The sequence below is a fragment of the Phasianus colchicus genome, chromosome 2, assembly GCF_987193195.1.
Source record: "Phasianus colchicus chromosome 2, bPhaCol1.hap1.1, whole genome shotgun sequence".
In the NCBI taxonomy this organism is placed as follows: Eukaryota; Metazoa; Chordata; class Aves; order Galliformes; family Phasianidae; genus Phasianus; species Phasianus colchicus.
In genome coordinates, this window is record NC_143437.1 from 94,860,083 (window position 1) to 94,872,459 (window position 12,377).

At 38.5% G+C, this 12,377-nt stretch overlaps 1 protein-coding gene across 4 annotated transcripts in view; it reads left to right on the forward strand.

Moving 5' to 3' along the window:
• Positions 1–12,377, forward strand: part of RNF144A (ring finger protein 144A) — a 63,308-nt gene that overhangs the window by 40,796 nt on the left and 10,135 nt on the right. For all 4 annotated transcript variants that reach the window (XR_004169365.2, XM_031611145.2, XM_090136348.1 and 1 more), the window contains 3 exons: positions 10,621–10,725; positions 10,921–10,981; positions 11,991–12,198. Coding sequence is in view for 3 of the 4 variants with exons in the window: in XM_031611145.2 (XP_031467005.1) it covers positions 10,621–10,725; positions 10,921–10,981; positions 11,991–12,198 (374 nt within the window). In the remaining variant the exon portion in view is untranslated. The remainder of the gene's footprint in view (positions 1–10,620; positions 10,726–10,920; positions 10,982–11,990; positions 12,199–12,377) is intronic.

Here is a 12,377-nt window from a genome sequence, read left to right on the forward strand (position 1 = left end):
CCTTATCAATTGTATATGTACTTAAGTTACAGCTGGTTTTGTTCCAGTTAATAAGTTAGCTGCTGAAATCTGTTTCCAGATTGTGTGTATTTTTTAAATACTGCATAAAGCATACAGATATTTTAAAATAGTGTGTTGCATGTACAGTGATGCCAGCACTTTTTCTCAAGCCAAGCTAAGATCCTCTTGACTTGATATGAAACCGTTCAATTCTATTCAAGATTTTATGTAGTACTGGTCATACTGGTACCAATGGATTCATTGCTTTTCTTTCTCAATTTAACAGAAAAAAAAAAAACAAAAAAACCCAAGTGGGGAGTTCACAGAAGCAAACATCTTGAAGAAATACAAAGCCTGAAAGAGAGCTTGTCTTTATTGATAGAGAAATCTGTTTTAATCACCCATCTGCTATCTTACTACCAGTGGAAAGGAGGAGGGCTACTCAGATGCAAGACACAAGCTCTGCAATTAGAAAATAAAGCAACATTTATTTAAGCCTTATCTTCTGCTGCCATAACTGCCTGCGACTGTATTATAAAACTGTAAAGCAGTGTTAATTTCTCTGTTAGTAGATACTCATACCTTGATTCTTATCCACAGCCATGGAGACAGCTGGTTCATCTTTTCTGGTGCTTTAGGTGTCCCTCTGAGTTTGGCTTAAATGATTTGAATATTTATTTAAGCATATTCTATCTGAGGTAGGTACAGTGACAGTAGGTACAGTGATAGACTATCCTGCTATCAGTACCCCTCTTTAACCAGGATTATTCTATCTGCCTAATCATGGCTGTCTGTACACACCTGTTTAATTCCAGTTATTTCCCTAACTGAGCTCCTTAGTAGGATGAAGACCTGAATGGAAGACCTATGAGCAGCCAGACAAACATTATTAAGCTGCCTGTAAGTGGCAGCAAGCATTATTTTTTAATTGCAATTGACTCAAAGCACATAGAGCATTACTGAATTACAGTAAAATGCAAAGGTTACTTAGTTCTCTCCCTCACTCCAAATGAGGCAGTTTCCACTTTCCCCAGGCAGTGAGGATAACAAGAGCAGAGAGCATATGAGCCTGGCTGCCTTCCCTATACAGCTAAGGGAGTTGCCCTACTTGCTTTGAAACAGGAGGGAGGGGAAAACCAAGTGTTTTGTGCCATTTTTATAGAGCTCTGGGTAGTTTTCTAGCAGCTCTAATGTTTTCCTGTTTCCCACCAGCTTCTGGCAGTGCTTAGAGCTTGCTGCTTGTTCTCACTTCCCTGAAACTTTAACAGAGACCTGATACCAATCTTGACACGTGGTGTGTCAGTAGAGACTTTGTGATCACAGGTCATTGTGTTTACGTAAAGTTCACATTGCAGTTCAGGTTCTGGCTCCCAGGTGCTATGATGATAAAGCTCCCTGCTTTAATAATGAACTGGTCTGTTTGCAGAGTAAGGTGCAGTTGGGAACTGCAGAACCCTAAGTGAAAGCTGGGCTTGATTAAGAGCCTTCATCTCTTCCTCTCTGGTGTGATTTTACTGGGAAAGATAAGCATTTGTTGTCTTTATCAAGGTGTTGTGAAAACTAGTTACTCATTGTTTGGTTACTGTTTTGCATGTGAAAGTGAAAGGTTTTTTGCTGCAGGGGTATCGGCCTCCAACTCAAAAGTACTCATTCTGGTCTGAAATTTAAAAAAGTAAAAATGTAACTTCTCTCATGCAACTGTATAAGGGAAGACCATTTTGTGATACATATATATGGCCATGCAAAAAAAAAAAAAAACACTTAAGAATGTAGGCAGCTGTAAGTCCCTTTCTCAACTGAGATGTTCAGCTGGAAACACACAGTTGTTTTTCAGTTTTATGTAGTTTCTGCTACTTGGTCCTGCTAATGATCTTCCCCAGACATCACTTGCTGTGCCTCAAAGAATATTAACCTTATTCTAATGACATTTGTCCTGATGAAGAAGTCAACAGGATTCCTCTTTAAGAGATATTTCTCCCTGAAAATAGCTGCATCTTGATGATACTATTTCCCTCTTGCTGCACTTAGTCATTTGTTGACTGATGGCAGTATAGTGAAACTTCCCCATCTTCAAACTGACACAGCTGAACACTGATGCAGAAAAATGCTGCACCCCTTCACTAACATACATAATCTTTGCAAGTTGCTTGCATCAACTAAGCAGTGTATGCCAGTGAGTGTTATGATATTTGGGCGCATGGTCAGAAAATATTTGGAAAGAGGCAGAGCTAATGCAGCCAAGCTTTCCCTGATGTCCACAGGATGAATCAAGAGCTGTGCCTTTGCACTAAGCACAGTCACACTTGTACCAGTTGAATCTCTTCTCTAGGCTGGTGGCTGGCTTGTTTCCTAGCCTGAGGTTCTCTCAGCTCATGAGAGCATGAAGACCTTTGGACAACACCTTATTTTATGTCTGAGGGAAGGATGCCCAGGGAGTTTGTCCTGAGGCATGGTAGAACAGGTTGCAAGTATCTTCTCCAGCCAAGCTATCATTTGGCCATTATCCATGGGCAAGAAGATGTGACTGAATTTAAGCTGAGAATATGGGCTATAGCAGGATGATATAGTTTGGTACTAAGCAGTTATCACCTGTCATGTTTCCCACCTCTTGTCCTGGCCAAGGTTCATTTCTCAGTGCATGTCTTTCAACTGAAAAAGCAACCAAATTTGGCACTAGATATTTCTCCACTGCAGAACCATGTAGATTCTTGTATTAGAGTGAAATTTTGCATGCTTGTGTAGCATGATTTTTGCCTCAGTCAAAGTAAGGATATAAGAAAGGGTAACTGGGTAAGAATGTTCCATTATTGCTTTCAGATATTCGATTTGAAGTACTATGTATCAAGTGACTGTTTTCTCATGCGATTTATTAAGGATGATGATTCAGATAAAAGTTTAATAACAGATGTAATTTTGGTAGTCTGGATTTCTTTGAAAGTAAATTCTTACCTCTGACACAATGTCTAGGTAAGTGGAAATGATCTGTTAAAGTTTAAAATAGAATCAGAAACATTAAACATCTGTTTAATGTACATCTGTCTCAGATCTAAGAGGTTTGTGATGTTGCATATAGATTGTGCTCTTGGATTTGGTCCGTAATAGGTAACAGTATATCTAATAAAGAGAAAAAAATCACTGCTGTGCTTGTATGCCTTAGGGATATTTGTGATTTAGCACACATAAATATTTCCCTGTAAATCACTTGTCATTTGAATAGGATTAAGGTGATACTAAAAAGCCAGATTGTAGATCTGCAATAGAGAATTGTACGCAAGGGAGCAGCAGTGCAAGAGCATTTTAAAGCTGAGCCTGTGATTAAATAAGAATAGGTTTGAGCAGGATTATAACTACTGCTTAACACACACGAAGAAAAAAATACCTACAAAAATCAGTAAGTTTGGAAGAAGCTTAAAAGCTCTCCAAGAAAACTACAATGTTTTTCTTCTCACATGTTTATGTTACTAAATATACCACTGAAATCTGACAAAGTATTTTTCTCTTTCCACAAGATGCTGACATTAAAAGCACATTTTTTTTCAGCACCAGATTGCCAGTCTTGTTGCTTTTAGAAGATCTACAGAAATATTGAGAAATGTAATGTATAGCTGTAATATATGGGTACTGGAATTCCTACTCTTCAAAAATTAAGGAAGCCTCGGGCTCAAACCAAATGCAGTCATGATTCAGTCCTCTCCAGAAAATACCCAGCTGTAGGCTGTTGTTTATTTTAGAGGAGTTTTTCCTTTTGGAACTGTTCAGCTTTGCTTTCCTTTAGAGAATGATTTCTTCATGGAAAATTTCTCCAGTTCAGAGTGAATTTTCTTTTGACTAAAGGGAAGGAAAGCATTATTCCAAAGATAATAGCCACTATCTGAGACATGGGCACCCAAATTCATCTTTCTTCTTTTTACTTGTAGCAATGAACAGTCACTCATTCTTCATACACTAGCTCTCTCTCCCAGTTCACTTCTAAGATTATTGCACTCTGCTTCCTATTTACTATTCTAATCCAAAGCTAAAAGCTAGCATTACATCACCTTACCCTGAAGACTTACACAATGTCCACCAGTATAAATACCTACGTACCAGACAGATTGTGGAATTGGCTTATGGAATTAGCACAGAGCAGTGGAATAACCTTGGTATCATATTCTCTTCTGACAAGAGAAGCACTACCTTCCCAGTATTCAATTCTGAGCAACATAAAGAAAAATCCTGGGATGCAGAGTATAAAAATGTAACAAAACTATTTTAAGTAGTTGATGAAGTGTATTTTTAATATCTCCTACTTATTAGTGTACCTTTATCATATGGATTTTAAATTTTGGCTCAGTATATTTTTAGCACAAAAAGATGTGTAGCTACAAAACAGTGCTAAATACTTCTCACTTCTTTTCCTTTCATATTTATTTTCTTCACAGATTGTCAGGCCAAAAGAAATGATTATATTCACCTAGACTTGTGCCTTTTTTAATGTAAATCTTAAAATACAAACCAGCATTTCCTATCTCTTCCTGTTGTTAAATGCAAGTTTCAGTAAATATATGGGTGAGCGCATACATTTATTTTATGTATGCGTATTTACAGAGGTTAATCTAATCCTATTTTACAGATGATAGAGATATTGCTGAAATCTTATTAATTTGATCTAGCTAATAATAGCCTTGCTTGGAAATGTTTTATTGTTTAGTATGAACTTTATTTTCAATGTTTTTTTCCATTTCCCCTCTTTGCATTGGAAGTCAGGAGTACTAATTTTAGAATCAGAATTTCTGTTAAAAAAATAAAGCAATAATCTCCCACATTGAAGAAAGCACATCAACCCTTTCTTGTGTTCCTGAAGTGGAATGCAGAACATAGAGATTGTCTGCTCAAGGTGAAGGATTGTTCTCCTGGCTGTTTTACCAATGCCATCATGCAATGATTTTTTGTGAGTGCATATTTTGTTTTGGGATGGGCTGTGGCTTAATGCCAACACTAAAATAAATTTAAAGCTTTAAGAAATAAATCAAATGTTATGGTGATGATATACTTGGCTCTGCAATCCTGTCACTCTTTTCTGCCTTTCTAAATCCACTGACTTATTTATGAAATTTCCCAGATGACTTGATACTTATATGTGCAGCATTAGTATAGTTAGAAGTCTGCATTGTGAGAAAATCCATGTAGCAACTGGTAAGGAATTAATACAGGATAATCTTCTTGCCTGCCCAACTCTCAAATGAAAAATGTCATCTTAAAAAGTCATTTCTTATCTCCTGTGATATTAGCAATAGAGTGTTCTTAATAGTAATCTTGCTATAATTTCTTGAAAAGGTGTGCTCTTCTGTTTCAAACAGTGAAGTCATTGACCATAAGTATTTCCAAATGTTTTTAATTCAGTGCATTTGTATTGCAAACTTACCTTAAAGACCAAGTGAACCCCTTTTTTCCCCTCAAAGTAGACAGTTGATGTTGCCTCATATGGGAAAAACAGGAGTTTTCTTCGTATGTGTTTTGATAGTTTTATCTTGGTTTTGAATGTCAGAAGAAACAAGTCAAAGCATCTTCGTTAGAAATAGGCATAATTGTTGCAGGAATTCTAAAAGCAAAAAAAAAAAAAAAAAAAGAGCAGACATTTTAATTCTTTACATTGAGATTTTGCTGTGTCCTGTGCAGGTTAGTTAGAGTTAAATGTAGCAGAGTGAAATTATATATTAAAGTCTGGAACTTAGGGAAAGTTTAGATCCTTATAGAGCACTTTGATCTTTATAGCATTGGACAAAGATGTTCAGCTCTAAAGCAACAGCACCTCAGAGGTCATTGTGATTGTACCTTTCTGACCATTGTGGTCCTTAATGTACAAAAGTTGGAAGTGCAATAAATTGTTCAGAGCCGTAAATATCTGGCTGTGCTTGGCAGCTTCAGAAGGAAAATTGTTCCTTTATTTAGCCCTCTGTTGCTGAAGCAAAGAAAAAAATAAAATAAAATGAAGCATACCTTGCTTATTTTGGAAGCTCATAGTAAACCTGAGTTGGGCTCTCAGTTGGTCTTTGTGGAAGAATGGGTTTAGACCTAAACTCCTCCAATGGATGCTCTCCTGCCCTTTGTCAGGGGAACTGCAATGACAAGAGGATTCTTAGATTACCAGGTAGAAGACAGTCATTGAGACACCAGCTGGTAAGAAAGGACAACAGTGATGAACAGTGAGAAAAAGGACAGAGCGGGAACACACAAAGAGTATGCAATCAAAGGGAAAAGCATAAGTGTATTACTCAGGGGAACTAATCAGTCTGCTCTTAGTGATCTTATGCTGGTTGACAGCAACTGGGGCATGCAATGAGTCTTGACTTTCAGTCTGAAACATGCTGTGCAATGGTTTGCTTTCTTGTGTCTGAGGGAAGTTGCAACAATTATATGTCAGTGTTTTCATGAGGTTTCTTATCTAACATTTATATATGATAGTATATTACAAGCTTGTTTTAATTTAAAAAGCCCATCCAGAGGGACGTGGACAGGGTGAAGAAACAGGCCCGTGAAAACTTAATGAGGTTCAACAAGGCCAAGTGCAAGGTGTTGCACTTGAGCTGGGGCAATCCCAGGTATTTATATAGAGTGGGAGAAGAACTCCTTGAGAGCAGCCCTGTGGAGAAGGACTTGGGGGTCCTGGTGGATGAGATGCTGGAAATGAGCCAGCAGTGTGCTCTTGCAGCCCGGAAGGCCAACTGTGTTGTGGGCTGTATTAAAAAAGGGGCGGCCAGCAGGGAGAGGGAGGTGATTGTCCCCCTCTACTCGGCTCTTGTGAGGCCCCATCTGCAGCACTGCGTCCAGACCTGGGGCCCCCTGTACAGGAAGGACAGGAAGCTCTTGGAGCGGGTCCAGAGGAGAGCACTAAGATGATCAGAGGGCTGGAGCACCTCTCCCATGGAGAAAGGTTGAGGGAACTGGGATTGTTTAGTTTGGAGAAAAGAAGGTTCTGGGGAGACAAGGGGGAATGGTTTTAAACAGAGTTAGGGGAGATTTATGTTAGATATTAGGAGGAAGTTTTTCTCTCAGAGGGTGATGATACATTGGAACAGGTTGCCCAAGGAGGTTGTGGATGCCCCATCCCTGGAGCATTCAAGGCCAGGCTGGATGTGGCTCTGGGCAGCCTGGTCTGGTGGCTGGCGACCTGCACATAGCAGGGGGTTTGAAACTAGGTGATCTTTGAGGTCCTTTTCAACCTAGGCAATTCTATGATTCCATGGAAAATGCAAAGATTTGTAAAAGGGTATAGATCTGTATACTTCAATTTAGTAATCTCCTGGAGTGCTGTCATAGCATAATTACTCCTTTTCTCCCCTGAATCATTTGGTATGCTTACAGTACGTACACTGGACAGAAACGTCTGCCACAAGCGCCTGTTCACGTTTTGCAGCTGTATTGTAAAATACACTAGTTTGACTAAAGAATATCACAAGAGGACATGTTTTACTTCAGTATTAGAAAAGGAGTAGGAGTACATATGGTTTTAGTCATTACTCAAGCTACAGGAACAAACTACAGCATACTTGATCCTTCTTCATGCTGTCTAAGCCTGAAGACTGTCAGAGTACAGAAACTGAGTACAAAACTGAATGCAAAGGAAACATTTATTTTTATGACCTACTTAATTCAGATTAAAGATTTAATTTTTCTGAAATGACAAGTCTTATTGTGGCTTTATTATGTCAAGCTGTATATGTAAACAGAAATATGAAGAATAGTCACTGCCATTTTTTTAGCAGGTTTATAGAGTATCCCTGAGTATGACTCAATTAAATATTTAGATACTTAATTACTGAAATACAAAGTATTTTAAAGAGAGAAACAATTAAATTCAGTAAAAGTATTGCTTCAAGTATGAGTAACTCTCCCTTGACGTGTGTCAATTAAAAGAAAAATAAAGACATGTTAGTTTTGTAAGAGCCAGTGTACAAAAGGAAGGATATATTGTTCCTTTTTCCCTACTTCTGTCATTATGTTCCTAATTTCAGCTCCCATTTTTTCTGAGGAATTTTATGTAATGCAGTTCATTTTGAATGTTATTTTGGGTGATTTATACATTTTTGAATCATCCTATACAGTACCTTGTTGCCTTAGTGGGAAAGCTGTTAGGATATTTTCTTTCAATATGAGACCCCTAAAACCATTACAAAATATGAGCAGCAATTTGTCACCTTTTTATAAAAGTTATTTGTATTTTGTTGAATTTTACATTGGAATTAGATGCCCAGTTATACACTGTATTGTTTTACCTTCATAGTGGTGCATTTCCAGTACTGCACCAGATAATTTTTTTTGCTGCAAGTAGCACATTTTGTGTCTGCTTTCATGCCACAGGTTGCTTCATACTGCCTTGCAACCTCTCTGGATTACCCCTTTTCTACCTGAGAAATCTCTAGACTGGAGAAGTCTTGAGTGAACAAAATGTTTAATCCTCTGCATAACTGACTAATGATACTTCATGGCCTCAAGACAGCACCTCTATTCCCAGAAAGCACAGCATCATAAGTACACCTTAGTTGGGTTCGTTTTGAGTATATAGTGCCAGTGCCACATCAGTGGAAAGGGAAAGCCTTGGACACTGCCTGTGGCAGGGATGAGCTATAGCTTTCCTTGGAAGATGTGAAGAAAGAGAAACAAATCAAATGTGTTTTGGCAATGCTCCCAAACAGGCTGAGGGAATTAACCACATTAATGATTAATGATAGCAAAGCTCATTCAGCTCGAAAAGTACTTTCTATAAGTGCTAAGTGCTGGCATTAAAATTGTATGCGTTTTTGCTTTAATCCACACTTGGCATCTGCAAATGGAGGGGAAAGGGAAGAGCCAACAGTGTCATTATGGCATGCTAATACCTCATTCCAGCTGAAATCACAGCCTGCCAAGGCACGCAACCTAGGGCCTGGTTCTTGCAGAGCTCATCCTGCTGTCATTGCTGCTAGCTGTCCTCTCAAACCACTACACCTCTCTGCAGGGATAAAAGTGAAACGTTGGAAACCTTTTGCAAGTCAAATATCTGCTAAATGAACTGTTATCTCCAGTAAATCCTTGCTTATAAAGAAGATGTAGGCTCTGATTCATCACAAAGGGTTTTTCTAATGCATATAAAACTTTTAAAGATATCAATTATCTAGTCTGTTTTTGTTTGGTTTTTTTTTAAAATGTAGACCTGTTGTCTCTATTGAGTAAGAGAGGCAGGAAAGGGGAGTCAGAAATGATTTGCAAGCTATCAAGGCAATGGCAGGTTGTCACCAGCAGAGCCGTGTACCATGGCAGCTGAAATTAAGTGGGTAGAAAGTGAAGTTTTTGCTGTAATCAGGCGATGAGAGGTAAAATCCAAAACAAACCACTAAGCTACATGATAGGTTCACTGAAAGAAGCAGCAAAGACATATTATGAGAGATAACTGAAGATGGATTGGCTGAGTGAGTAGACTCAAGGCCTGGACCACAGCAGCCACAAGCCACAAGCACAGGGCTGGGCTAAACACATGCCTTGTGACCTGGCTGCAGGGCAGAGTCTGCTTTGTGCAGTGAATTCCAGTGGGGAACACTGGGTTCAGCAGGGCTGACTCAGCCCTTGGCCTTTCCAGGCTGGTGCTGGGCTTGTGCTGTATGTATAGTGGTACTGCTGAACCCATGAGGTGTCCACCATGGTATGACCTGCAAACAGACCCTCATTTGCTCTTCCTGTGTAGTGCCAGGCTGGCTGAAGCTGAGGAATCTGCAGAGAAAAGTGTTTCTCTCCTTTAGTCTTTCCCCTCACCTTCCTAGCAGGCACCTGTGTGCTCACCTTGACGGGAGAAGTATGGAGGGAGAGGGATAGATATTCTTCAAAACATAATGAGGGTTGGGCTTGACTTGCCCTTTTTCTAAAGTAATCCCCTGCCCTCTCTCTTGTTGACAGTCATTCTGTGTGCCAATGTGTCAGATGCAATGTTTTCAGTTATGACTTAGGTAAGGTGATACGGTTGCTAGGAGAGAAAAAGTATTAGTACCACTAATATTTATTATTCGGTACCCATGGAAACTGTACTTCTTCTGGGAGTCCTAATTCTCACATTCTTGCTTCTTATGGAGCATGGAGATATACCATGAAGTTTACATAGTTATTTTCTAGAAACAGAAGGCAAGATACATTCCTTGCTCTCTGATGTGCTTGACAGACATCTGTCTCTCGCTAGTTACTGCTTACTAAGCTGTGTTGTGATTTCCAGTCACACAAAGATTTTTGGAGTCAGGTTTTTATTTTTTTTTCCCTCTAGCTCCCTGTTTGGTTTGTCTCTTCCCCATTATTGCTGGTTTTTATTTTATTTTATTTTATTTTATTTTATTTTATTTTATTTTATTTTATTTTATTTTATTTTATTTTATTTTATATTTGCTGCATATTTTAATTTGAGGAAGAATTATTTGATGAGGAAGTGAACTTGCTATTTTCTACCTAAGAGTATAACCATAATACATGCTGTGAGTACAGACCATGGTAGTAAAATGGACACATCAGTATTTTTGTCAAAGAAGTGTATGTTCTTCAGAGTTCCAGAGGAAAAGTGTTAAAGTATTGAATGGTTTATTCTTGGTGGAAGAGTTAACTCAGTCTTTGGCTCTCTTACAGTGCCTAAAACAGTATGTGGAACTTTTGATCAAAGAAGGTCTAGAAACAGCAATCAGCTGCCCTGATGCTGCCTGCCCAAAGCGAGGTCATTTGCAAGAAAATGAGGTATGTTTTTATTGCAGATTGTTGGTTTTTTTCTTTCCATAATGTCGATACATATATTGCTCTTTATGTTACAGCTGTCATTGTTGCCAGCATACATTTTTAACAATTCTCAAAAGGTCAAACATTTTCTCTCCATTTGTTGAAAATGTCCTTTCTGTTCTTAATTGGAAATTTATCTTTTTCTTCCTTCAACAGATTGAGTGCATGGTTGCATCAGAAATCATGCAGAGGTATAAGAAACTACAATTTGAAAGAGGTAATATATGTAACGCTATTCATTGCAAAGTTTTGGGAATGGTATCACTCCTCAGCAACCCCAAAATTCAGAATCTGGTTCTGCACAAGATCATGTATGTTAATTGAGGGAATCGTCAGAAAGAAAAAATGTATATATAGTTTCTGCTTTTGTTGGCGTGATGCCCATTGCAATGTTCTAGGAATAAACTAAGGAAAGAAAATTACTATGTATTGTGTTGCTGTGTAACTGAGGGAGGGAGTGACTTCTATTTAGAGTGCTGCTTGAGAGGTAGCCTGTTTCTTTTTAAGAAGCCACCAATATCCCTTATGCTAAAATCTGGCCCATAAATATTAGGCAGTTACGATAATATGACTCTTGTTAATTTTTATGAGGATATAAGCTGACTGGCTCCCTTCAGTGATGTGGAACTGGGTGAAATCTTGTAAAGAGTATGTGACCACAGAGAACTTAGAGTAAGGCTTTTGCTGAGGGAAGAACCCAGCCTAGAGACCACTAAAGTCAGTGGTGAGTTTTTATTGACTCTAGTGGGCTTTGAAATATGAAATAACTTACAAGTAAACAGCCTTCAAGAGAAGGATAAAACTGGATAACACTTGTTATTCTTGTGGTTATGTTAGTGCAGAGACCAACTGAAAGTATAATCCTACTGGGCAATGCACTGTAAAAGCACTTTTTGATACATTATACCTGTATAGCTGTATAGTTATACAGGTATATAACTACATATAACTGTTAAGTACAACTGAAGAAAAATACCACATCTCATTCTCGGAACAAGTTTAATTCAGTGAATGAAAATGAATAATTAATTCTGATGCTGGAAACCCACTTTACTTTGGTGCCTATTTGATAAACAGGCCAGGTTTATGTCTAAGTGAGTAGAATAAATTAAAAAGCTTCCTTTGAAAATGTGTGGTTTTGAATGCCCTGCCAGTCAACCTCAGCTGGAATCTATTGTTGTGGAAGGCTGGTCCTTTGAAATTTGTTCTTTTATGTCCTTGTCCAGAAGTGCTTTTGGATCCATGTCGGACTTGGTGTCCATCCTCTACTTGCCAAGCAGTTTGCCAGCTCCAGGAATCGAGCCCACAGAGCCCCCAGCTGGTCCAGTGCAAAGCCTGTGACATTGAGTTCTGCTCTGTTTGCAAATCTAATTGGCATCCAGGTCAAGGCTGTCAGGAGAACATGCCAATCTCTTTTCTTCCAGGAGAAACAAGGTAAAGCATTGCGAAGGATCAAGTGTTTGGAAACAAAACACCAAATCTTTGAACAAATATAAATATGAATAATAAAGAAGCAATTTCCAGATATTTAGTTTAAAGGTATTTTCCTTCATCTAGTCATTTGCATTTTTATAAACGTGTATTAAATAATGGAATAGACCTCTCAGCTGCCT